Below are 25,518 nucleotides of genomic sequence, written 5' to 3'. Positions count from 1 at the left end.
ATTTGATTTGCGGCCACGAAAACACTCTCTATATCAGGGATGATTAATTGCTACGACTAAGCTACCAGGTGTACATCAAGATGAGTGAAAAGATCCCAGGTGAAGTGAGGCACTGGAAGGGGTGCACTTGTAATTCAGTATCTAGCTGAAACCCAAAGATTGAGGGAAACTTTCCCCCTCCTCTTCAAAATCTTTTTTTCCGTTTGCACAGCTCCTGACGTCCTCGCCCTTTGGAACAGCGGAGAGTCATTTGAAACTTAACTGAACGCTGGAGGCAAGTTCTACTTTTCAGGTCATCCAATTTAGGAACTCCAATTTCTGTAGAGGGAAGAAAAAGACGGGTGGGGGAGGGAAAAACCAGACTCCTCGGCTTCCTATCCTTCTATCTTCAATCCGCAACCTGCCACGCAAATCCAGCCAAGTCAGGGATTTTGCCTTGAACCTCCACTCCACCACCACCACCACCACCACCTTGTCACTCACGCCCGAGAAACACGCCCCTCTGGCCCAACTCTTGGCCAATGGCGGCTCCTCTGCCTGCATAGTAATGAGCTCGAGACCTCCCCGGGCCAATGGCGCTCCGGGAGAAGGGTTAGTTTTGCATGTACCTAAGCGATTTGCATAACCCAGCGGCCGGGGGCTTGGGAACCCGAGCGTGCAACCCTAGAAGGGAAAAGGACGGGAAGAGCCTGAGCCGCGGCGGGGAGAGAGCGGGCGAGAGTCTGGGTGTTTGTGCGAGAGCCGGGGCTGGGGCTGCGGCGAGGGGCCGGCATGGCTGAAGGCTGCGCTCCGCAACCTTGAAGCGCGGCTGCGGCGGGAGGCCGGGGGCAGCGAGGCGGGTGCGATGGCAGAGCGCGGCCCCCGCAGCTGCGCCGCGCCAGCCCGGCTGGCCTGAGCCGCCGGAGGAGCGGGTCTGCCTCTGCGCTTCCATGGAGCAGCGGGAAGGGCGAAACTCCGGAGCGCCGCGTCCCCGCGCTGCTGCGGCGCACTGTTGAAGGGGCCGAGCCCGCGCGGACCGCCGAGGGAGAGAGCCCCCGCCCCAGCCCGCAGGCCGGCTGCCCGGGGGCGGCGGGGGGCGTCGGAGGGCAGCGGAGGCGCGCCGAGCGAGCCGCGCCGCGGGAGAGGCCTGCGCGGGAGGCGGCCGCAGCAATGCCGGGCCCGCTGGGGCTGCTCTGCTTCCTCGCCCTGGGGCTGCTCGGCTCGGCCGGGCCCAGCGGCGCGGCGCCGCCTCTCTGCGCGGCGCCCTGCAGCTGCGACGGCGACCGTCGGGTGGACTGCTCCGGGAAGGGGCTGACGGCGGTGCCCGAGGGGCTCAGTGCCTTCACCCAAGCGCTGTGAGTGCGGGCGGCGGGCACGCCGGGGATGGGGGACTCGCGGGGGGCGCTGCGGGGGCGGAGCCAGTGGTCAATCCCACCGCACCCTCCGCGGCGCGGGGAGGGGGGCGACGCCGGTCACCTGTGCATGTATGTGTGCGTGTGCGTGTGCGTGTGTGTGTGTGTGTGTTGAGGGGGGGGCGGGTGTTTGGCACCCACTCCCGCGCCGCGGGCTTTTCACACTTTGTCAGTCTGGGTCCGAGCAGTGAGTAGTTCTTTTTCCCAGACTTTATGGGCCCAGTAGCCGCCCACCCCGCCGGACTCCGAATGCATCTGTAGCCAAGGAGAGAAGAATCTGGAAACGCTTGCCCCTGGCAGCCTTTTCACGCGACCTTCCCGTCTCACTCGGGCCCATGCTCAGCTGGCAAGAGTTTCGCCACTGGCAGGGGTGAGGGCGCCGAGAACTTGGCCTAAGTCTGCAGACCGAGGCACGTTTCGTGGGGAAGCACCTGGGCTCCTGGGTTCCAGCATACGGGGAGAAGAAACACCTGTACCTCAGGGAGAATCTCCTTCCAGTTTGGCCTGATCCAGGTAGTGCGACTTGGCACTTCGGCCCAGTTCCACTCTGGACTCACCCACAAACGCCCAGGGTTCTGGAGCACGCACGGGAGTCAGAAAAACAAGGGAGAATTTCAGGCCTCTCGGTGAAAGTACTCTGACCCAACAAGGCCTTTTTAAGAAGGAATGCAGACCTGAGCACGAGAAGCAGAGTTCCGCAGCAAATGCTCAAGCCCAGTGCACAAGGTGGGCAGCAGTTTTCTGCTGTGCCTTAATCAACTGGAGGAACTTTTCGGCTGCTGGAGGTCTGGAGAGTCACTCAAAAGTTTCTGACTCCTAAAATCTTTCTCCTCTAACGGGGACTTGAGAGCTTTAGACATTCCCTTGAGAAAAGAAGAGGAATCTGAAATAGGTGTTGGAGGTGGTGTTGGCAAATGCCACCAGTAGAGGAAGAATAGGGTAATTGAGTGCATGGCTTGTGTGCTCTTGTTCTTCCTTCTTGTGCTGTGTGGCCAGTTGAATGATTAAATCAGGGGCAGTGAAAGACCTGTTTGAGAGAGGAAGGGAATCTAAGAGGCCCTTGGGTACAGGGAATTTCCTTTTACCTTACAGCTACTGAAAGGGACCTCTTAGAAATAGACAGTTTTAAAGGAATAACAGTTCCTGTGAAGAAATCCTTTTTATGCAGCCGGAGCACTGGTGTATTTCCAGGTGGGTGGTAGCAAGGTGTTCTGCTTGCCCTCTCAGGATGGACTTTTAGTGAGCGTTGAGGCTTGCCGTCTTGCAACCTGTTTCATTCTTTCTCCTCCAGCACCCACACCTCTTGTGTGAGGTTAGTTTTGTATTTGAAGTCATTTTTCTTTAGCCCAGTGAGGTTTAACTTTTCACCAGAAAGTTAACTTTGCAGTCAAGAGCATTTTGTTCACAAAGTTACATTAAGTGGGAAAGTTTGAGCAGAAGTGGGTTGAGTGAGGGAAAGAAGACCTGGATAGAGGAGATGGGGCTATTTCTCTCCCCAAATTCTCTAGAAACTTTTACGGAATTCATGGAGAAAGAAGGATGCCTTTACCTGAACCTCTTTCAAGACTCTCCACATAATAGAAAAGTCAAAATTTTACTATTTTGACTAGTTGTAAAGACGTTGTTTAGTAGATTCCTTGAGCTTTAATGAGTAGACTTTCCCGGTAAGGAAAAGGGCTGTTTTGCATTAGTACCTAAACCACAAAGAAATATCACATTGTTATGAGAGCATGTTCCTCTCTGTAGAGCATCAGGCACCTTCCTGTAGAACTGACTGGAGGTAGTGAAATGTTGTATCTTCAGCTTTGAGCCTTGTACTATTCATGACTTGGGAAATAATTTTTACCAGTCTAGATTAGAGTGCCTAAACTAGCATTATCATAGCAGTTTTTGAGCTGGGGTGGTGAGCAAATGTGTTATGTTTGCTTACCATCTATATAGGTGACCTATAAGTGAGTGACTGTATATTCTGTCAAATCCTTATTTCATCTGAGTACTCATTTTGCCCTCAAAAATATATGATCACCCTTTCTGACGGGGTTTTGAAGGGCAGTATATTTGCATTTTACTTTTAAGAAAACCAGCCTGTCCAGTGATTCTCAAAAGCCTATGAGGAGGGGCCGGTGCCGCAAGTCTGCACACTCTGGTGATGTTAAAGGACACCTTGGAATCACCTGGGGTGTCTTTCCAAGTACTTCCAGTCTGCCCTCCCATGACAGCTTTAGTGAGCCCCACTCACACATCAAGAGACTAGATCCGTGGTCCCTGAGCTTCTGTTCACCTATTCTTAATTTCTGGAGCATGTGTGCACCACAGCCTATTTAGTTATACATAAAATTACAAACACAAAAATAGAAGTTAAAACGATGAGAGTATAATAATCAGAGTTCTTTATTTTCTTCTCATTCCTCTATGGCTGGCCCAGTGATAGTACTTTCACCTGCCCTGGGGGGTCGTGCATCCCACTTCAGAGACTTGGGGACTGACGGCAGGAATTTTATTTCACTCGGAGTCCACAGAGCCTGACACGTAGGAGGCACTTAAAAATGTTGGAGTGAATAAATGAGGATGCAGGGCCACGCTGCAGAGTAGACCTGGAGCATGGAATTCAGACACCGTTCCCAGGTGGGACTGTCACATTCAGCATTCTCAGCATTTAGCCTTTAGTCCAGATTTGAGAAGGGCCCAGAGAGAGGATACTTTCTTCTCCTTTAGGCTCGTTTAAACTTGTTCAATCTAACAGTGTCTACTTCCTGCTGAAAGTCGCTTTACGGGAGTCTGGGGACAGAGTCAGATGTAATCCTTAGTATTGTTGATGGGATTCCTGTGTTCTCACCATTTGCTGCACCTGTAGTGATTATTTGTTTCTGAACACCAGTTTTCAATCTTGTGTCACAATGCACAGGCTTATCACAGTTCATCCTGAGGTGTGTTAAAGGCAGTAATCTTACTAATATTAAAATTCCAAAGTTTATTTTATCAAAAGAATTCAAGATTATTCCTATATTACTGGTAATAAGGTGACTCTTAATGACCTACATTCCAAGAATGGGGGAGAAAGAGATGAAGACATGGGGAGGGGAACTTGTACATGAGCCCTGTGGTGTGTTATTGCTACAAAGTTTGGGAAATATAGACCTGGAGCACAAATTTTCATATGCTAGATTATGTCTGGTGCTAAATTGTAAGATTATAAAGACTACTTGTGTGGCTTCGTGAAGAGAGTGGTTGATCCGAGCCCTTGATCATAGCCTTCCTGTGCCATTGAGTAATTGTGTGGCCTTGAGCAAGTCATTCCACTTTTTTTTTTTTTTTGGTGAGAATTTCCTAATCTGAAAAATGAAGCAATTGAATTTACTAGATTGTCTCTAAGGCTGTTTCTTGCTTCCAGAAGTTCTATGGTATTCTATTTCTCATACAATTTTAGGATGGCCAGGTGATAATGTTATGATCCTCTCATAGAAAGATCCCAGGAGTAGCAGAATATTGTTCTAGTTGAAGTTGCACAAGCCTATTTATTACCACTCACTTGGAGGAGTTCTTTGTGTTTAGAAGTATGTGTTAGGAAATTTGCCATGGAGACTTGTTGCAGAATGCATGACTAGCTAAGGCGCTTTGCTAGGGTAGAATAGTCCTGCTTGTTTCCTGTGGGTATGGCTTAACACTTGGAAAATAAAATCACTCTGTTTCAGTAATTTGGATACTGTACAAAAAGTTACTCAACGTCCTCACTTCCATATAATTAGTCATAATCTCTCAAACCTTCACAGTGTGTGTATCCTGTACATGAGCCGGTTGTGGAGTTTTTTATATAGAATTGATTTACCTGAAAGGCTTTGAAGTGTTTTTTAAGAATCTTCTTTTGGAAACATCATCTCAGATTCTTCCCTGAGGTGTATTTTTTCATTATAACAAACATCTTCTTTTACTAATACCATTTGAAAGTATTTTCTTATGCATCCTCCAATATCTGTTATGCATCCTCCAATATCTGTTATGCATTCCCTGACAAGTTAGGTCAGTAATCAGTAGCTTACTGTTTGTACCTTATTGATGGTAGAGTTTTGATATCTTTTGATTTCCGAATTATCTGTAAATTTCACTGTTAGCTTAGGTTGTGTAGTGTCTTTCTAGAAATGTATTAGTTTTATGTAATGTATACACATGAACTTTGTTCAAAGCAAGGACAATATATGAACATCTTTAAGTGTAGATCCTTTATTTTCCAAATTAGTGAACCACTGGGTTCTCTGTAAATACAAGCAAGGAAAGAACATTCTGCCAGGCACATGGAGAGCTGGGTTCCAGATCTGTGAATAAGTTACAGAAGTGACCTTGAATGAATCATATGCTTAACCCTTCAGGAACTTAGTTTTCTCATCCGTAAAACAAAGCAGTCAACAACTCTTGACGGCCAAGAGGTTTTTTTCCTATTTGATTTTTTATACATTTCTTGGGTCCTCTCTATTGTGTTAAGTGAAGTATAACTGTCTAGATCTTAGAATCTCTCACCCACCCAGGAGATTCTAAGTTGTCCTCCAGTTGTCCATTTCAGCTGGAATATTTCCATTGAATGGGGAGCTCAGTCTCACAAGGCAACAGTATACTGGATGTGGTCTGAGCAGTATTTAGGACTTCAACCACTAATTCTCTTATTCTATGGTCCTTAAGGCTTGTAGTAACCAATAATATTGTATGATTTCCAGGCCAACTAAATGCCTGTGCCAGTCATGGTATCACAAATATTTAATGTCCAAGCTCTTGGCTCTTAACATTAGAATTGTAAGGTAACATTTGACAGCTTAATCTCTTGGGAGAGATCAAAGTTCCGTATTAGTAGGTGGATCCAGGCAAGTTTAGGCATTTCTTGGTCTCTGTCAGTCTGTCTGTCTCTCAGGTTCTTATTTTAGTAATCTTTATAATAATGGAAAATGCTGATAGCCTGCATGTTTGGATTTTCATTTCTGGTCTCCTTGGTTGTGTCTATCCTTTTATTCTCATTTTTCTTATCCATAAATAATGGATATTTGACTAGATGATGGCCAGTGTCTCTCTCTGCTTTGAATTTCTGTGAGTCTGTGTTGATATTAAGTAAAGTTGTAAGAATCATTTAGTGATTTATTGAAATCTTTCTAAGACTGTCTCCCGCTTTTTCTCTATTAAAAAATATATCCATAAAAGCACAATATTTGTTGGTATACCTAGGTTAAAAGTTAAACCCTGCCAAATGTGCCCTTAACTCTGAGAAATGGAACTAATAAAACTTAAAAGTATTCTTGATAAGGCAGCTTTGCTCTTTTAATTTTTTTAGCTAGATCTCAAGGTTTTGAGTTTAGAAATATGTCATCCAGCTTGCTGTTTAACTGTCCTGTGTGGCCTTCAAGTTTTTAACATTGCTAAAGCTTGTTTTCATGTATCTGAAAGAATATGGATAACTTTTTTCTTTTTTCCCCTCAACTTTGTTCAGTGTTGTATGTTTTTTTTTAAAGGCTTGATTGAAAATGATAAAATGCTGTAATTTTAAATCCTGTCAGTGAAGAAAAAAAAAAAAAATCCAGGGCATTTAAGTACTCTTACACAATGGCTAATTTGTCTGCCTTTCTTGACATTTCTTTTGTGCCTTTGAGCACCTTATGGTCAAACTTGAATGCTAGGTGTCAGCTCTATTGTCTGAAATTGGGTGAGTTCAAAATTGAGTTTAGAAATCAGTCTTAGCATGAGATAGATCATGATTTTATAGTTTGTATACAGTGAATAACTTCTCAACTTTCTGAAGACTTTAGCAAGTTGGTAATCAAACACCCCTTTTAAATGGCAATATGTAATTGTGTAGTAGTATGCTCTGGATTCGCCCACACATAGACAAATATTTGTTATTACACTTTGTGTATGGCTGGGCTATTTTTAGCAAGATTCTTAAAGTGTACTGAAGTATTCCGAGTCATGTCCAGGCAGTTAAAACTCTGAATGTTTGAGTTGGTTGTTTTTAGTCTCTAAAACATGTTTTTAGTACCATTACATATTTTAATTGTCAAAAAAGCACACTAACCAGTTCCTCCCCCACCACAAGGTATGACATTCTGCATCTCTTATTTTAAATGCAAGTAATTGCAGTTTAGGAATGTCCTTCTAATAGTCTAGGTCCAAAAATGAACATTTAAAAAAAATATTTTTTTAAAAATACATTTTTTAGCTGTCATGAAAGGTGTTATGGGTAAAGCATTGAACCCCCTTCCTGTGGCAACATGTTGGATCATAAAAATATAAGCATATCCTTGTAAGGAAATGTAAACCATAGATATTTTGGGAGGCAGCTGGGCCAAGACTGGGTATACGTTTAGATTCTAGGCTGGACTTTGTGCTAATGAGCACACATGTGGAGGAAGCATGTTTAATATATTACAAGACATTTAGTGACCCTTTATCCTTCATATTTAATTTGTATTTAGATATTCTGAATCAAGATAAGTCTTTGAAAAGGACTGTGTAAACCCCCTTAGCTCATTGTTTTTCTATTTTTATACTGGGAGAATGTAGCTTTTTTTTTTTTTTCCAAAGCTTTAAAAATAAAGTTGACTCTTGAAAGAGTGAAAATCTCATTGCACCCTGACAACAAAATATTCTTGATATTTGAATCAGAACGTAGAACCTGGTATCCAGAAAAATCGTGAGTTATATTCTCCCCGTTTCATTATATTTTTAATGTTCTGTTTGGGGAAATTTTCCTTCCTAAGAAGAGTGACATAAATTTGGCAGGGAAATGGCTCCTTTACCTTGAAGCTGTGCTAGGCATGGCTAAGGAATGTGCCTGGGATGGCTTCAGGTTGCACTTCTCCACTCCCCTCAGGCTTTGAGTTTCCCTTGTGTAGCTCCTAGTGTAAACGCAGAGTCTTTTAGTACAAGTGGTGACATCAGAACTCCCCTAAAGAGCTTGATTGGAGCTGTTTTCATATGAAGGGGGATGAATTTTATAATTCTCACTCTCTTCACATGTCTGGTTTTGAAGTTGCAGAATGGGAGGTGTGCATCTACCTTGGCAGTCTCTTCCCTGAAACTCTAAGGATTGGGCTATAACAGTTAGTTAACTTCCATTTCCCTAAGGTATAAGGTTCATGCTTGGAAGCCCTCCAAGAAACCGTAAGGAGAATACCTGAAGAGCTTGGCAGACCAGATATTTTCAGGGGAGAAGAGACTCGAGTCGACACTCTGTTCTAGATTGTCACCCTTCTCCTGTGTGCAGACCTTCTCAGAGAGCTGCATTCTTGCAGAATTCTCCAGAGAATGAGAGAACACTGTCTGGAATAACTTAGCACCCTAGGAACTCTGTCCTAGAATATCAACTCTCTTCAGTAGTGGTAGTGGGGGATTAGGAGGAAGAAAACAACATTAACTGTGGACCTTCAGATTTCATGGTATCCTTGAAGACTGTTCATGCCCTCTTCAGCCTTCTGTTTTAGGTGCTGAATTAATCTAGTGTTTGCATTTTCTAAATGTGACAATTACGCTTTAATTCAGGGTCTCCTTATCTCACATTAAGTTAAAGTATATACAGAATTCTCATATAATTTGATCCAAGTTCATAAAAAGAGAATATTAAGTGAGTTTAATACATCTCAAATACCTTGGCGTCATGTTTTAAAAATTACGTCAGTTTACTAATATTTATCAATTTATCATAATCCCAGTTTTCATCTTTTCTGTGCTGCTCCTGCTAGTTCATCTCTCATTTGATCAGTTAAAAAAAAAAAAAAAACCTTAGTATTTTTCTACAGAGAAACATTTTCTTGTTGGCCTTCTGGTCTCCAAGGTCAATGTGAGTCCATGGTCATGTCATTGAGCTTTTTATTTCCCTATCAACTCCACAGTTTTTTATGGGCATATTTTTACAAAGAGGCTTTCAAAAATGGTTTATAGTGATTGATTAATTGATTAAGTGTGGCACAGGGAATTTAGACCTAAGAGTTGAGGAGGGCATTCTAGGGCTCAGGCAAGTCACTTAACCACTCGAGACTTCACGTTTCCCATCTGCAAGAAGAGGGAGCTTGCTTTATCTTCAGGTCGCACCCAGGAAACTCTCCTTCAGCATGACCTCTTCGAGTGACCCCCAGTAAAGAAATTCGTTGTCATTTCTCCTGGGAGTGACTAGGTGGTTGTGTATGTGTTATAAGTTTATGATTTAAAATTCCAAACCCTTTGATTCTCCGAATGTATATCAGGTTCAAAGCCTGTTGCAGCCTTCACAGGTGAGCCACTGTGCTAATGGAAAAAAGCTACTCACCTGGCAGGTTTTTCATTCAGAAATTCTTAAAGATCCTGGTGGAGAAACAGTAGTACTTAATGTTTTTATAGGTGATGCTACTGCCCTCTAACAAGAAAACTGGATGGTGGGGACGTATAATTTGTCTGGAGGAAAAGAGCCAGGGGGAAATCACACTTTTTTGCCTCAGTCTCTGCCTTGGTGCTGTCTTCCTGAGATGGCTGGTCTGGTAGAAAGGTACTGTCCAGACAGGAGACCTCACTGTTTCTTCTCAGAGCAAGCAGATGTGTGACCTTGCTCATTATAGCCCCATCCTTTAAAGACAGTATCGGTGTGGTCTTAAGATTCTACTTCCAGAGTTTGAACCACTGAAGATTTTTGTGAAAAATCCCAGCTCACTCTTTGGGAACCCTCACTCCAATGAGTGCCCACTGTAGTTTCTTTGATCACTTTCTTTCTTTCCATTTTGGGGATCGATAAGATTTACTCAGAATAGACAATTTAGCTGCATTCTTATTTTTTCACATCACTTTGATTCTAGAAATACCTGTATCATGAGAGAACTTTTTCTTAAGTACTTTACTGGTTATTGGATATCTTTTTTGCATTTGAGATTAATACTTGTGTTTTGTGGATAAAGAAAAATTTATTATCTTAAAAGTAATTTTAGAACTAACATGCTTTCTTTAAAATATTTCATATTTCTAAACAGTTACATGGCATTCTTGTTAAGCCCAGTCAAGTTTTTAAAGTTTCTGACAAAGAGTTTTCTGAATTTTGATTCAGACCCGATTTGAAGGTGAATTATAAAGCCAGAACAGCAGCTGACATCTGCGGTAGTGCTCACAACCTATTTAGGTTGGCTGAGTGTTTCAAATACAGTTGTGCATACCCTGGGTCTCTTTCTTTTAAAAAAAAAAAGAAAGAAAGAAATGTTTGAGATGTTTTTCTCATTACCATCTTGACATCTGCCTGGTTACACATGAATAGCTTGACCCAGTCCCTCAGCAGGGAAACTACCGTGGCCTTGCTTTCAATAGCCATGTCACTGACAAAGAAAACATATGGAATATTTCATTCCTACCCTTCACAAACAGAGTCGGGGGCTGTGAGGGCATGCAGCAGAAGGTTTCATACTTCATGATAGGTTGGCAAATTTGTGCATTAACCACAGGCTCTGCTGTTAGTAATCGAACTGTGTTTTCCAAAGCCCCATTACATTCTGTGCAATGTTACATCCTGTGATTTGGATAAATCAATTTCTAATACGAGTTTGAATTTAAGTTCGTATGGCCTGCTTCCATGGTGGGGTAATCATGTATTTTTCACCAAAGGCGATTTGTGTGTGTGCAGGCGTGCAGCGCATTTGGGTGCTCCTCATCCAGATTTGATATATGCTGTGTGCTGGGAATGCAGATGCTTGAATTCCCAGTAGAGTACTCCTTGGGGACTGTCTGCCTCTATGTTTATCTTCTTGTCAGTCCACAGAAAGACCTCAATAGATCATTCTCATGCTAGGCAAACACTGCTGCGTTGATCTTTAAAAGTGTCTGTTGCATAGTACCAGTCTTCTACTTGGGGGCTCAGTTTCAGTTCAGCTAGGATTATGGGTTTTGCTTTGTGGCATCTGAATCTACAGTGTGGAGGCTTGTCAGCAGGTATGACAGGAGATTGCCAGGAACATGGAACAGAAGGATAAATTAATTTTTGTCTTTCTCAGGTCTTATTCTATGTTAAGAGGATTTGCCATTGGCACCACTCTGGCTAAGGTGGCATGCCAGAAAGAGAAAAAACAAGAAAACTATGACATCCAAAGATGAGAAGATTCATGACATTGGCAGAGGAAATAGTGACATCCATTTCATTGAGGTCCTCTCCATCCCTTAAGTTACCCCAGCCTGAATTTCTAGTTTCATTGTTTCCTAGAGATGTGGACTGGATTTGACATAAGTTGATGATTTATCTAAAAGGAAGTGAGCTCCCGTTGATTATTTTATCCCAGATATAGCCAAATATTGAAATTTATATAGACATCTCTTCTAGAAGGTATTTCTGATGGTTCTTGGTATCATTACTGAACATAAGTGGCATAATAACGTGTTAATAGAATTTATTGCCTTTCACATTTTCTTATAAGCATAATCCCTTTTGTAGCTTTTGATTATAATAGATTTCTTTTAAATTTGTTGGCTCTTGGGAGGTTCAATTTTAAAAAGTTTCTGTTTTATGGTTCTTCACAAATGAATCTACTTGAAGTTATCTTTTTTTTTAAAAAAATGCCTTCATATTTTTATCTTAAATGGTTTAATCTTGGATGTTCCATCTTCCTAACTTTAACTGATCACTTAACTGACTTTCATAGCTGTGAATTCACATAACTCCCCCAAACCTCCTAGTCTTTAAGTTTACCCTGTTTAGTGTACAGATCTGCAAGTTTTAAAATGTATACAGTCATGTGACCACTACCACTGTCAAGATCTAGAATGTTTTCATCATTTCCCCAAATTTTTCGTGTGCCCCTTTGGAGTTAATCCCTCTCTTCACCCCCAGCCCTGGCAATTGCTGAACTGTTTTCTATGTTGGGTCTCTTACTTTATATAGTTTTGTCTTTACCTGAATGTCATATAAATCAAATGAAACGATGTAGTCTTTTATGTCTGGTTTCTTTTACTCACCATACTTCATTTGAGATTCTGCCATGTTGTTGCATATGACAATTTGTGGTATTCATTTTCATTGCTGAGGAGTATTCCATTGTATGGATGTATTACAATTTGTTTATCCATTCCCCAGTGGAGAGACATTTGCCTTGTTTCTACTTTTGGGCAATTACAAATAAAGCCACTATAAATATTTGTGTAGAGGTTTTGCATGAACCTAGGTTTTTATTTCACTTGTGTAAGAATTACCTAGAGTGAGACCCTGGTTCATGTGATAAATACATGTTTATAAGAACATGTTGGTATCGATTTTAATGTATTAGAGCTGCAGTGAGGGTTATTATCACCAGTTACAGCCTCAATATATTGTTAGCATGGTATGTAGTATTAGCAAAAGCTGTTTAAAAACTGATTTTGTTTAAATGTCTACTTTTAAAAGAGATAATTCCAGCTCCCTTTCTCATAACCCGGTACTTCCTGTAATACCCCGAAAGACTCCTGTAGAAAGGATCCTAATGTGAAGCATTCTGCTTACAGTGAAGAAACTTTATGAATTATTAGTGTATCCATATTTGGAAAGTCTGGTTCAAAAAAATGGACATTGGTGAGGAATTGCTGGGCCTATTTGTATATTAGGCATCTTACATGTGCTAACTATAGTTTCCACAATAACCATTCTTGGTCCATAGTATGGTTCCTATTTTATAGCTGAACAAACAGATTCGAGAGGGTTAGGTAACTTGCCCAAACATCTCACAGTTAATGAGTGGTAGTTTGTGAAGCTCAGGTGTTCTGTATTTATAAGTAGTTTGTTTAGATATTTGACAGTTTATCAGAAGAGGAAAAAATAAAATGAGAAATGAAATGGTGAGAAGCTACATATTATTATAGGAAAAAAAAATCAGAACTGAAAATAAAGCATTCCCAAAAAGGATACACACATCTATATATGTACATACACTGGGAGACCATGGCTTGATTTAGGAGTAACTGATATTAAAGAATCTATTTACTATGGAAAATAGTGTTGTCTTTTATTCATAGCAGGATTTTTAAAAAAGTATCTCTTACTTAGTCTCCCTGCTTTTTGTACCTCTTTGTTTAAAAGCTTTCATATCATTTTCCATGTTAATAGTAGTTTTCTGAGTCAGGAAAACTGTCAGTCATATGCTTTTTGGCTTTTTCTTTCTTTCACAGAAGTCACTAACATGGTATATGAAGATCAGATCTGTGAGTAGATTCACTTTTCTATTTCTTAAGGAGCAAATTTCTGAATGTGCTTTTTAAACCAAAATCTTGAAGGAGATTGGAAAGCGAAGTGTGCAATATGATGGTTTCCATATAGCTGCCCCCTTTCACTCACTGGAATTTCCTGCCTCTCCTGTGGAAGATGTTTTTATAGGGAAGTCAGCATAAAAGTGAATCACCCATGAGCCTTTTTTTTCCCCTGAGGCATTTCATTTAGTCAACTTGGTATTAATTTAGTTGGTACTCTTTAGTTGACTCGAACACTTTGTTTGTTGATGGTGTGAGCAGATGTTTATTAAGCTGTTAATATTTTACAGGCTTGATGGGTTCCTGTTTGGATCTGCATGTTCTTTCCTTTAGCAGCAGGGCCATTCATGATTGAATCTGTGGCCACAGTTTTAATTTTGAATGTACACATGATAGCCAGCCCCATTCTGCGGTAATTTGCTTGGTGATTCTAAAGTTTGTCATTTTCTCCTGGAAGCATTTTACTTATATTGCATTCTGAGTCATGAAGAGCTTTCTGATCTGTTTTGCCATTCAGCTAAATCATGACCATCATCTTGTTATTAACTTAGATACTACTAATAATAATGTTATTGAGTTTCAGGCATTAAGGAAGTGCTTAACCTGTGTTGTCTAGTTAATCCTCCCAGTAGGCCTCTCAAAAGCACATGCTGTTATTCTCCCCATTTTATTTTATTTTTTATTTTTTTTTTGAGACAGTCTCACTGTGTCACTCTGGGGTAGAGTGCAGTGGCATGATTACAGCTCACTGCAGCCTCAAACTCCTGTCTCCCCATTTTAGAGATGGAGAAGCCATGGGGAGCGAGGGCTTACTACCAGTGGTAACGTGAGGCTTTGCAGATGGGATGTGTTAGATCTTGGCTTTTTAGACTGGGCTTATTTGGTTGAGTGGGTTTTATAACAGTATTTTTCCGTGGTCTTCCTAGAGGTAGGCGTTCATCTTTCTTACGTTATAGATAAGGGATTAGCTCTGGAGAGGCTTTTTTGTCCTCTGCTCAAAGTGTTCTCTACTGCTTAGAATATAGTTTGGGAAGGGGACTTAAAATCCATCCAGTGAAGCGAACCTAAAACTCTTATGTGTTATTGCCACCCATCGAAGAGGCTAGATCTTACCATGGGGAAAACAAAGAGTCCATTTCCCCCAAGAGCATATATTTACATTTATGTGTTCATAGACATAGTAGTTATTATTTGTTAAACCTTTCAATTACATAAATCCTAACACCAAATTCTTACTGATAGTTTTCAGACTTTTCCTTCCTTCTCAGTACATTTCTGCTAATAACTGGTAGAAAAGACCTGGCTCAAATTCCCCATTTAACAGGGGAGAAGCCCAGTTACATTTATTTGTATGACATGCCCACAGTCACTTGTAGCCCTCCAGAGTATGTTAAAACAAAGTGCAGAAGGAAGAACATTATGAGAAGAGATGGTTCTCTCTTTGACTATGTACATCTTTAGTAAGAATTTTGACTTGTGTTGCTTGTGGCTTCTGCCTGTTGGATGGTAAGATTTCCTGTGCTCTTCTTCCTTGTTTTCCGGGTTTTCCGTGGGCCCAGTACTTTGTTGAAATTGTAGGAGGTAGTTAATTTGTGTAGGTGAATGAGAAGTTTTAATGTAAATAACTTAATCTGTTCAAACTATTCTTTGAGAGCAACAAATATTTATATCATGACTCATGGAATCAGTAGTCTTTCAATTTTAAAGTAATAATTACTGAAATAGTAAGTCAGTACTTAAAAAATGAATTAGTTCAACATCTACTTGTTAAGTGGCTTACGTGTTAGGAACTATTTTTGGTGCCAGAGACACAGAATTGAACAATATCTGACGGTATCCCTGCTCTCATGTAATTTACCTGGCAGGGGTGGGTTGGGGTGGTGGTGGTGGGGACAATGAACACTAAGTATATAAGATCAGGTAATATTAAATACTGTCTAGAAAAATAAAGCAGGATGAAGAGGGCTTGCTATTTAAGTAGTCAGGAAAGACTTGAATGAAGTGTTTAAGGTAATCATTCAATATCTATAGGAATATGAACCCATCTTAAGCAATGGCAAAATTTAAAAAGTTCCTCTGCACCTCATGATGAGTTTGATTAAAACATGAAAAGAATAAAAATCAATACAGCAGAACAAAGTGGTATATTAATACAGTGGAATACTACATAGCAATAAAGGAACACAAACTATTGATACATGCCACCACCTGGATGGTTCTCAAAGGCGTTATGCTGGGTGATAAAAGCCAATCTCAAAAGGTTATATGATTTCAGGTATAACACTTTAGAATGACAGAATTATAGTGATAGAGAACAGAACAGTGGTTGTTAAGGTTAGAGATAGAAAGACTGTGACTGGAAAAGGGATGCAGGCAGGAACTTTGTGGTGATGGAGCAGTTCCTTATCGTGATTGTAGTGGTGGTTACAATGAATCCTTCTGAATAGGGTCTGTAGTTTAGTAAATGGTGTTGCAGCAGAGTAAATCCCCCAGTTTAGCAAATGTATTATGGTTATATAAGATGTTGCCTTTGGGAAAAGCTGGAGGGAAGGGTGTACAGAAACTCCTTGTATTATTTTTGTAACTTCTGATGAATCTTAAATTATTTTCAAAAACAACAAATATACCAACCAGATCAGTTGAGAGTCCTGAGAAGTCTTAGTCTTGGTCTTACCCTTAACTGAGATGAGGAAACTGAATCTCTGAGGGAAGGTGACAACCCAAGGCTGCAAAGCCAAAGTCTCAATCGAGAGCTTTCAGCTTTCAACTTTCAGGTCAACATTATTTTGCTCCCTGAGAGTATAATGGGTTTTAATTTGTTATTGAGCAAGTGTTGGAAGATTATATGGGTATTCTCCATCTTTCTCTCCAGCTTCCTGCTCCCCACCCGCTGCCCTATGTGTGTGTGCGCACGTGTCTGAATTCTCTTCTATATTCTGAAACAGATAAAGTGCAAAGTATGCATTAGGTTTATAATTTACATGGTTGTCGACATTTTGGAATGGAACACACATGCATCTCTTATGGAGATATTTCATTATGGAGCGCTTGGTACAGTCTAAGTAGTATGGGGAATGACCTTGGATCTCTGCCTGTGAATTAGTAGCTGAATGGTGTTTTACTTCTGATGATTCAGTATATTTGCCTTAATTGCTGGATTAACCAATTTCTTGCCTCCCACAAAAAGCACGCACATTTGTATAAAGAGAGGATGAATGAATGAAGTTTTCGGGACTAATTTTTGTGGTATTTAAGCAACAATAGATTACCCACAACCTTAATTTCCTTTCATGAGTCCTATAGATGGGCTTTGTCACCATTTACACTTGATTACTTCATTGTTAACCCCAGTGATGTGATTTAGCATGCAAAGACTTAATTATTCCTTTCTGGCCTAGTGAGAAATTTCCTTCCAATAATTGCCTCCACTGCCCTTTCGCCTCTTAAACATTTAGTTTGTTTGGAACAACGTGGTTGCTCAGTAAGCAATTCCAAGCTCTGCAGTGCCTGGAGCTGTCTTTGGACCATAATTCCTACCTTTGACATAGTGACTTAGGCCTCAGTTCTTAAGTGATGACTGGTGAGTGCCTTTCGTTAGGGGAGTAGTATAAGCATTTGTCTGAAGTTGCGGTTCATGGCTGCATGGTACTAAAGAGTTCCCGGGGGGTCTCTCTTTTTAAATTTATTTCCTTATTTTAAGAGCAAGATTATACCAACTTTAAAAATAAGATTAGATTTCTTAAAACTTTAGTTTTAAGTATTAAAAAGTACTTTAGTTTTGAATACTACAAGCTTTAGTATTTTTAAGAAGTGCTTTCGTGAGGAGTCCCATGTAAGCCTAGTATTAATAATAGTATGGATCCTTATGTAACATGACACTGGACATTATTCAGTGAACTGGAGGATTGGACTTGTTGGATTACATTGAGAGGTTTAGGCAGGATTTGCAAAGAGAAGTTTTTGTTTTGTTTAGTTTTTAAATATAGGTATTGCGTCTAGAGCTCACAGTCAGGGAATGGAGATAAGAGCAAAATTTTCTGTGAAGGTATTTTTTACTTTATGGCGACAACATTAGGGGAAGTTCTGTTTCAGTTTCCAACTGGAAGTTTGTGGAATTGAAAGTGTATATTTTCTGCCAGGAGGAAAGTATTCTGCCAGCAGGAATTGAAAGTATTCATTCTACCCTGGGCTTTGTTTCAAGTAGAGGAATATGCCCGTGTCTCTATAGGCAATTTATAAGCCTTGTTGAATATCACTTTTTAATTTTTTTTGGCAGCCTACTTTTATAGCTTTAGTCCTAAGGTCTTGTCACCCATCTTCAAAATTCTATCCCTTCCCATATCCTTACACAATGTTAGTAGCTCCATTTCTCACAGGATCTAGAGTAATAGTGGCATTGTAGGATAATTGGATATTCTACAATAAAAATACTAGTAGGTCAGTCTGTTGGAAAGCAGAAGATTGCATTCATCAGACTTAATTGAAAGTGCTTTTGAGGGAGATGTTTTATGTAGCCAGGTTCTCCCTTTCAGTTTCCACGTGTACAAGACATTTTGTCTTAAATCATCAGTTTTTAGGGGAACCAACTTTTTGCTAACCTAGAAATAAGTCAAAGGAACACTCACTGAAACGATGTGGATAATAAAGCAGTTCCAGTCCTTAAAGGGATTGATCAGGAAGCACAGGAGAAACAATCAAAGCCCTCCTGCGATCTACTCCCTGGAGTACTTTTAAAAGAGTTTAAAGCATTAGGTCTAGTGCAGACATATGTCATTTGATTTTTGTAAGTCATATCTTAGATAACAGAAATTTCCTCGTAAATGATATCATTTTTAACATTTCACCCGGTGATTGAGATAGATTTTTTGTTAAACTTTAATTATCCTGATACTACAACAAATTCAATATTATCCTTTCAAAAACTGTCAGGGATGGCATGAAAGTTCATTCATTATATTTGAGTTGGCATTGATTATTTTACATCAGCCAATAAATATCTGGACAGTGTTGATGAACAGCTTGTTTTCCTGATAACTTATTATTTACAGATAAGTTATGGTAGTTATGATACTATCATAGCTTGTGATAACTAGGTAAGCCGTTTGTTGGTAGTCTTAATCTCCCCTGCCCTCAGGGGGCTTGCTCCAGTGGTTTATTTCAGGAGTTCATTTCTGATAGTATGCCGTTACACTCCTCTAAGAGAATGGAATGCAGGAAATCTGCTCAACATTTTCAAATGAAAATATGTATTTGTAGCTTTAATGCATAATTCAGCCTCTCATGAAAAATTAGTGTTTTATGACAAAAGAATTTGGATCTTGAACAAATGTGTAGCAAAATCATCTTGTTTCCATAACATTCTTTTCAACTAGAGAGCAACTAAAACTCTGGGTAATTTAATTTAATAATGGTTCTAATTTAGTACTGATTTTATTAAACTAGGTAGGTCTTACTAGAATTGCTACATTGAAGCCAGCGATCCTGTATTTAATGGTAAGCTCTTTGAAAAGAGCATTATGGAAACAAAACGATTTTGCCATACATTTGTTCATGACCCAAATTCTTTAATTTCATGCATAAGTAGTTTTGACTCTTACAGCACTACAGAGAGCAGTAATTGTAATCGTAGAACCACAGGATATAGACCTGGTATGCTTTGCATGGTGCTGTATTAACATGGAGCATTAGCGAGAATTATAAGGTTTATTGAAGTATATTAAATATAACATACTTAAAATCCTATTACTTTTTTTAGTGAAATGAGACACTTTGGTTGAACGTACATTTTAAAAATATTTAAAGATTTACTATGCTGTTGAGAAAATGCACAGTAGTCATATATATTGGGAAAGCATAACATGAGCTATTAAAACAGTAGACATGTATTTCTAGATGCTTCATGCTCAGAATTGTTTGTAAGCTCTCTGAAGGCAGGAATCAAGTCTCACTTCAGGAATCAAGTCTCATTGGGTATCTTCTTAGCTCTTCCTTTATATTTGTGCCTTGCATATAACCTGCTTTTAAATGTTGAATAAATTGAAAGACATGGACAGATTGCCTTTGAGTATTACCTTTTACTAGAGACATTTTATTAGTTGATTAACTTGCTTGTCCAAAGTTTATACTATGAATGCTGACTGAGTGTGTGCCTATTGTATTTCCAGGTATGCTGCTGTAGTCATAGGGGCAGGAGGGACGATATGGACTGTGCTTCCTGTTTTAACATTTATCAAGTCCTTCATGTGTGCCAGACATTGTGCTAAGGGCTTTGCACTTGTTGGTTTACTTGATCATCGTAACAGCTGTATGAGAGAGGTACTCTTTATTCCCATTTTAAGCTGAGAAAACTGAGGCACAAAATGTTTAAATGCACATTCGTCAACTACATTGGAAATATATATCCAAGGTTGTGGTTTATAATCTCCAACCAGGATTTGAACCCAAGTAGTCTGACTCCAGAGCCCGTGTGCTCCAGTCTACCATGCTGGCTCACAAGTGTCCATAGGTGATACGGTATGTTGGAGAGGACGGACACAAGCACAAATAAAATACTGCATGAAGAGTATTGTCAAGGAGGGGTGAACAAAGGGCTGTGGGAGCAAAGAAGAGGGGAATTTACTCTGCCTTGGGCAGTTAGAAGGCTTCGCAGCAGAGGTGACATTTGAGCTGGGTCATTTAGTCTTCTGTAGGGCAGCTGCCGGAGTTCTGCCTTGTTTGAAATAAGTACATTTACAAGAGAATAGTGGAGCACATTCCACTTGATGGATTGGATTGACAGATTGAAAGTAACTCCCCAGAATGATGGCTTTGTTAGGTATTTGTTCTCTGAGAACCCTACCTGCCACTCCCCTTTGGTGAATTGTGGCAAGAAAGCTGTCACATTAAGCTGTCATTCAGGATATTTGTGAGAGGGGGAGGGAAGAACAAATTATGGGCAGAACTAGGTATTTTCAGAACAGTCTAAAACCCGGAAAGATTATATTTCAGAGCGTTTAAAAATGAACACAGCAGCCCCCCACCCCCCTTTATTTAAGTCGTGCAAAAAGAAAATTGAATAATGAAAAGTTAATTAGGCTTTGGATATTTTTAAAGCTGGACGTTCTGATTCTTATCCACTATAATTATATGAAGCTTTGTTAAGGCCAAGATAGAAAAAGAAATCAACTATAGACTTACACAAAGTTCTTATAGAGATCGTTTAATTCTAAAAATACTTTATTTTTTTCTATGTGATTTTTAAGGAGTTTTCAAGGAGCAGATTCGATTCCACCTTGTCTTAGGCTTTGTCTCAGTTGTCTAGTTTATTTGCTTTAAGAATATCTCGTGTTTTGCTGGAGGTGTTTCCCTCCACAGTTTGTAGGTGTTAAACTAGCGAAAGGTTTAGAAGACCAATCTAGGTCTTTCTGAATTATGGCTGCTCACAGTTTTATTTCTGGGGAAGTGGTTTAGCAACACTTCTTGGAGTTGGCACTCTCTTGCCTTGCCCTGGCCCCTGCGTTCCCACCTCCTTCTCACCCTCCACTCCCCAAGCCTGAAATGGAAAGAACTTGCTTTGTTACTGATGATAATATTTAAGCTCTAAAATTTTAACAGTATTTCAGTTGCAAATAAATGGAAATTGTGTATTCTGTTTAATGTGTTTCAGAAAATCCCTGCTATTTTTTTTTTCTTTAAATACAAGAAAACAGGCGTGTAATGCCTCATTGAAAAAAGCCTGTAGGGGTGCTTTGTGCAGGTCTTAATTAAGGGCTTTGAAAGACCAAACAAAAGGGAAAAGGAAAATGCTACAGGGTTATTGTTATTCCACCCCATTGGCTCAGCTAGCTGACCATCCATTGGAGCATTTTGTCCATTTTGAAACTGAATGACACTTTTGTTCGTGATTAACAGAGGTGAAAGAAGCCAATTATTGGGCCGTCTTTTTCCATAGAGCAGCTGCTGTTGGATTTAACTGCAGGCAAATATGGCCTTTTACTACCACAAGGATGTTGTGATGACAGTTTATTTTTATAGAACTATGTGGTAGAAAACAAAATCTGTCTGACTCCTGTTATGAATATGCCCTGGAATTTATCATGAACGGGTAACTTTAATGTTCTAGCTGTTCCATAGTTCTCTTTAAAAAAATAACATCTATGTGTGTGTATATGTATATAATACCTATACATATTTTTAACAGTTTTTTTATGCATGAGTTCAACATTAAAGTTATATAAGGTATTTTAAAATCTGTACATTTGTAAGCTACTTCAACTTTTCCCTATTTTAATTTTAATACCCCCTCGTTCCCCAAATAACTTGTTAAAGTTGCAGAGTAATTAGTGGAAGGCAGAGTAATTAGTGGAAGGCAGAGTGGTCTTGCCTAAGTCTCAAGCTGTTTTGATATCCAGACTACTTAGGTGGAACATAGGAGTCTCCGAGACCACTTACCCATTAGTTCAGATTCCATCTTGTCTGGCGTTCAGTGATTAGAAATGATACTGGGGAGGACTCTCCCCTTGTATCTTGGTATTAGTGCACATGCAGTAGTGGGGGTAGCTGGGGGTAGGGCATTAGGTTCAGCTCTCCGAATTCACCCTACTCTCTTATGCTCTTAGACAATGGGGCAGGAGTAGGGGTTGGGGGACCCAGGGGTTAGCCCTGATTTCCTTCAGTAAAGACTCTGTTTTTATCTTTTGAGGTATTCTGGTGCTATGGACTAAGTGGCCCGTCCAGTGTCTCCTTGACCAGGTTTCTTAACCTTTTTGAGGTTCGGTTTAATCCTCTAGGTGGAGTTGATAACACCTGTTTTTCAGAGTGATTGTGAGAATCAAATGTGTTGAGCATGTTCTGTGTCTAGCACAGTTGCTGCAATATGGGAAACATTTGACAAGTGCTAATTCCCTTTCTTTCTCTTTTGCTGTGAGCAGTTCCTCATACCAAAATCTGAAACCAAACTTCACTTCTTATCCAATTTGTTTTCTTCTCAGCAGGCTTTCCAGTAGCAGAGAGTTCAGTTTTTGGGGATAATGTAATGCAAATAAGTGGCTTCTCTCTGGAGCCCTCTCCTTCATTTGCCCGGAGCAGAACCAACACAGTCCTGTGCAGAAGATGGAGTGTGACTTGCTCTTTGAGAGCCATTGCCATAATTCATTTTAGAGTCTTCTCAGGCCCAATCTTGTCTTGCCCTGTAGCCTTGGGAAAGCCACTTAAATTATGTGTTTCTTTATTGACAACATAATGATGACAACACTTACTACTCACTTTTCAGATATGAAGATGATTGTATCGTAAGTGGTTTTTAAGCCCTTCATAGATATCACTATATTAAAATGGAACGTTGAGGTACCTTACATTATAAAACAAAAGAAAATAAAGTTTTGTGGCAAGACAGGTAACCTAGTTGTGTAGCTGCACAGGACTAAGTTATTAGTTGAACGAGCTGTGTAGGATTGAACTTCACTTTGTGGCTCTCTGGGTGGGCTCTTTGGATATCATTTTCACCCCAATGAGAAAGTGAGTAGTTCTGCTATTTGTAGACCTTCCAGAAAAGGTGGTATTGGAACTGGATGGCTTTTCTCTTCTCCCCTGATGATTTCCCATTCCTCCTCTTCATCTCCAATGCTTGCTTGCCCCGTGTCCTCCTCATACCCGTAGTTGATACGCTTCATTGACATTCTTACATTCATTGTTGCTGCCTGTAGGTTACTGGCTTCCATCTTCCTCACAACCTCTGCTTCTTCTGTGGTTCACAACCTTTATTCTGAACCCTCACAAATACTGTCATCTACTGGCTTCTCTGTTGGTCCTCTCTAGAGAAGAATTGGGTGCCAAGCTCTCGGTCTTCTCATTTCTGCTGTCCCCTCCCCAACCATAAATTCCATCATTTACCCCACATGGACAATCTTTCCAACACCCTTGCCTCTCCTTTCATTTATCTCCACACTGACAGGCTCTGTTTCAACTCCACCTCAGCCATTTCCTCCCATGACCACATCTTGAACCTTGTGAACACCCAGAACTGCTATATACCTCTGACGACCACCTTTTATTTATTTATTTTTTTTTAATTTTAGCTCAGATTTTTCATTATTGTGACTATACACATTTTCCCACCTCACTAAGTAAGCCTCATTAGGTCCGTTGATCCTTTTGCTTTCCATCATTTATTTCTTTTTCTGGTCAGATTCAGGTCTACTGTCCATTCCTTCAGCCTCTCTCACCAGTGTCCTTAACCCTCTTACCCTGTTGTCTTATCAAAGGCGACTTTTTACTTAATGATGAGATCAGTCTATTTAGTCACCTGTGCCCCTTTTTTGGTAAACTACCTAGTGGTTCGCAAACTAAGTACTTACTATGCACTCCTCATCATTTGAGGAGGTAGTTAGCTAGCAGAAGCTGACTGCTTCGATGTAATGGTTTATTAGAGAATGAGGATGGAACTTCCATAGGAGAAAAGGCTTTCTGTTATGACATTGTGTGATCTTGCTCAGATCATTTAACCTTCTCTGGGTTCTGGTTACTTCATGTACATATTGAGGATACTTGGCTATGTGGTCCCCAGCATTTCTCTAGCCCTACACATTACATGATGCTAAGATGGAATTCTTATTCTAACTCTATTTGCTTAACAGTATCACTTTAGGTAAGTCAGGTGACTCCTCTGGGCCTCAGTTTCCCCATTTTAAAAAGGGATGCTCCCCCAGCTCCATGTGCCTCACACACTTGCTGTGAAGTCCAAGTAATATCACAAGTTTAGAAGTGCTTTGTAAGATCTATGCAGTGGTTCTCAACTGTGCCACTTTAATGTGCATTAGTCAACAGCAGGGCTGTGTAAAATACTGCAGGGGCTCCCCTCTAGAATTTCTGATTCAGCAGACCTGGGATGGGGCCCAATTAATTTGTGTTTTCTGATAAATTCCCAGGCAATATTGATGCTGCTAGTCCTGACAGCATACTTTGAGAACCACTACTACTTTAAGGAGTTCTAGATACATGAAATATATTACCTCTATTACCCTTTCAGGAGTTCCGTGTAGATACGTTAACCATACTTTTTAGTCAAAACTCAAGACAAGCTTAAGGGTCTTTGTGGGAACAAAGTTACAAATTAATTGGAATTCAGACTCTTCCTGAGCATTTTGGGCTTACTATTGTTCCATGTGTAAGTATATAAAACTACATTTCCCCAAGAATTAACTCATGAAAAGAGTTGAACTTGCATTGAAAATCTACTCAACAGTTGTACTGTACCCTGTAAAACCAGAATCTTTTCCTACAAGGTACATGTAAATGAGGAGATCTCAAACATAGACTCTCTTTCTTAAAGAATACAAGCAGGTGCCACGTAGAAAGCTCAAGATGCTGTGGGGATTATTTTATCAGGTTTCACAGACCAGTGGCTTTCAGGCTTGGTTTGAAGGGTCATCTGCTGGGCAGGCAGGCGTGTTCCTTCCCATGTTTTCCATGCCTCTCCACACCCCTTCACTCTGCTTAGGATGCATTATAGAAATTGTACCTCAAGGAATATTAGAAAGTGACTATTCATATTTAAAACAATCACTCCCTAGAATCTCTCATACACTGTTGGTAGGAATGTAAACTAGTGCAGCCACTGTGGAGAACAGTGTGGAGGTTCTTCAAAAAACTTCAAATAGAACTACCATAGGATCCAGCAACCCCACTACTGGACATTTATCCAAAGGAAAGGAAATCAGTATATCGAAGAGACATATGTGTTTATTGCAGCACTATTCACAAGAGCCAAGATAAGGAATCAACCTAGGTGTCCAACAATGGATGGATAAAGAAGGCATGGTGTATATATGTATATATACACACACACGCAGAGACACATGCATACACATATATATACACACACACACATATACACACACAATGGAATACTATTCAACCATAAAAAAAAATGAAATCCTGTCATTGTACCATTCTCAGC

At 40.3% G+C, this 25,518-nt stretch overlaps 1 protein-coding gene across 3 annotated transcripts in view; it reads left to right on the top strand.

Moving 5' to 3' along the window:
* The first annotated feature begins 651 nt into the window (after positions 1-651).
* Positions 652-25,518, top strand: part of LGR4 (leucine rich repeat containing G protein-coupled receptor 4) — a 93,203-nt gene continuing 68,336 nt past the window's right edge. For 2 of the 3 annotated variants that reach the window (XM_069471204.1, XM_069471203.1), the window contains exon 1: positions 652-1,334. In XM_069471204.1, the coding sequence (XP_069327305.1) occupies positions 1,150-1,334 (185 nt within the window). In that variant the 5' untranslated portion in view covers positions 652-1,149. The remainder of the gene's footprint in view (positions 1,335-25,518) is intronic. The other variant, XM_069471205.1, reaches the window with a different exon arrangement.

This window comes from Eulemur rufifrons, chromosome 6, assembly GCF_041146395.1.
Source record: "Eulemur rufifrons isolate Redbay chromosome 6, OSU_ERuf_1, whole genome shotgun sequence".
Lineage (NCBI taxonomy): Eukaryota > Metazoa > Chordata > Mammalia > Primates > Lemuridae > Eulemur > Eulemur rufifrons.
This window is presented reverse-complemented; position numbering and strand designations above follow the sequence as displayed.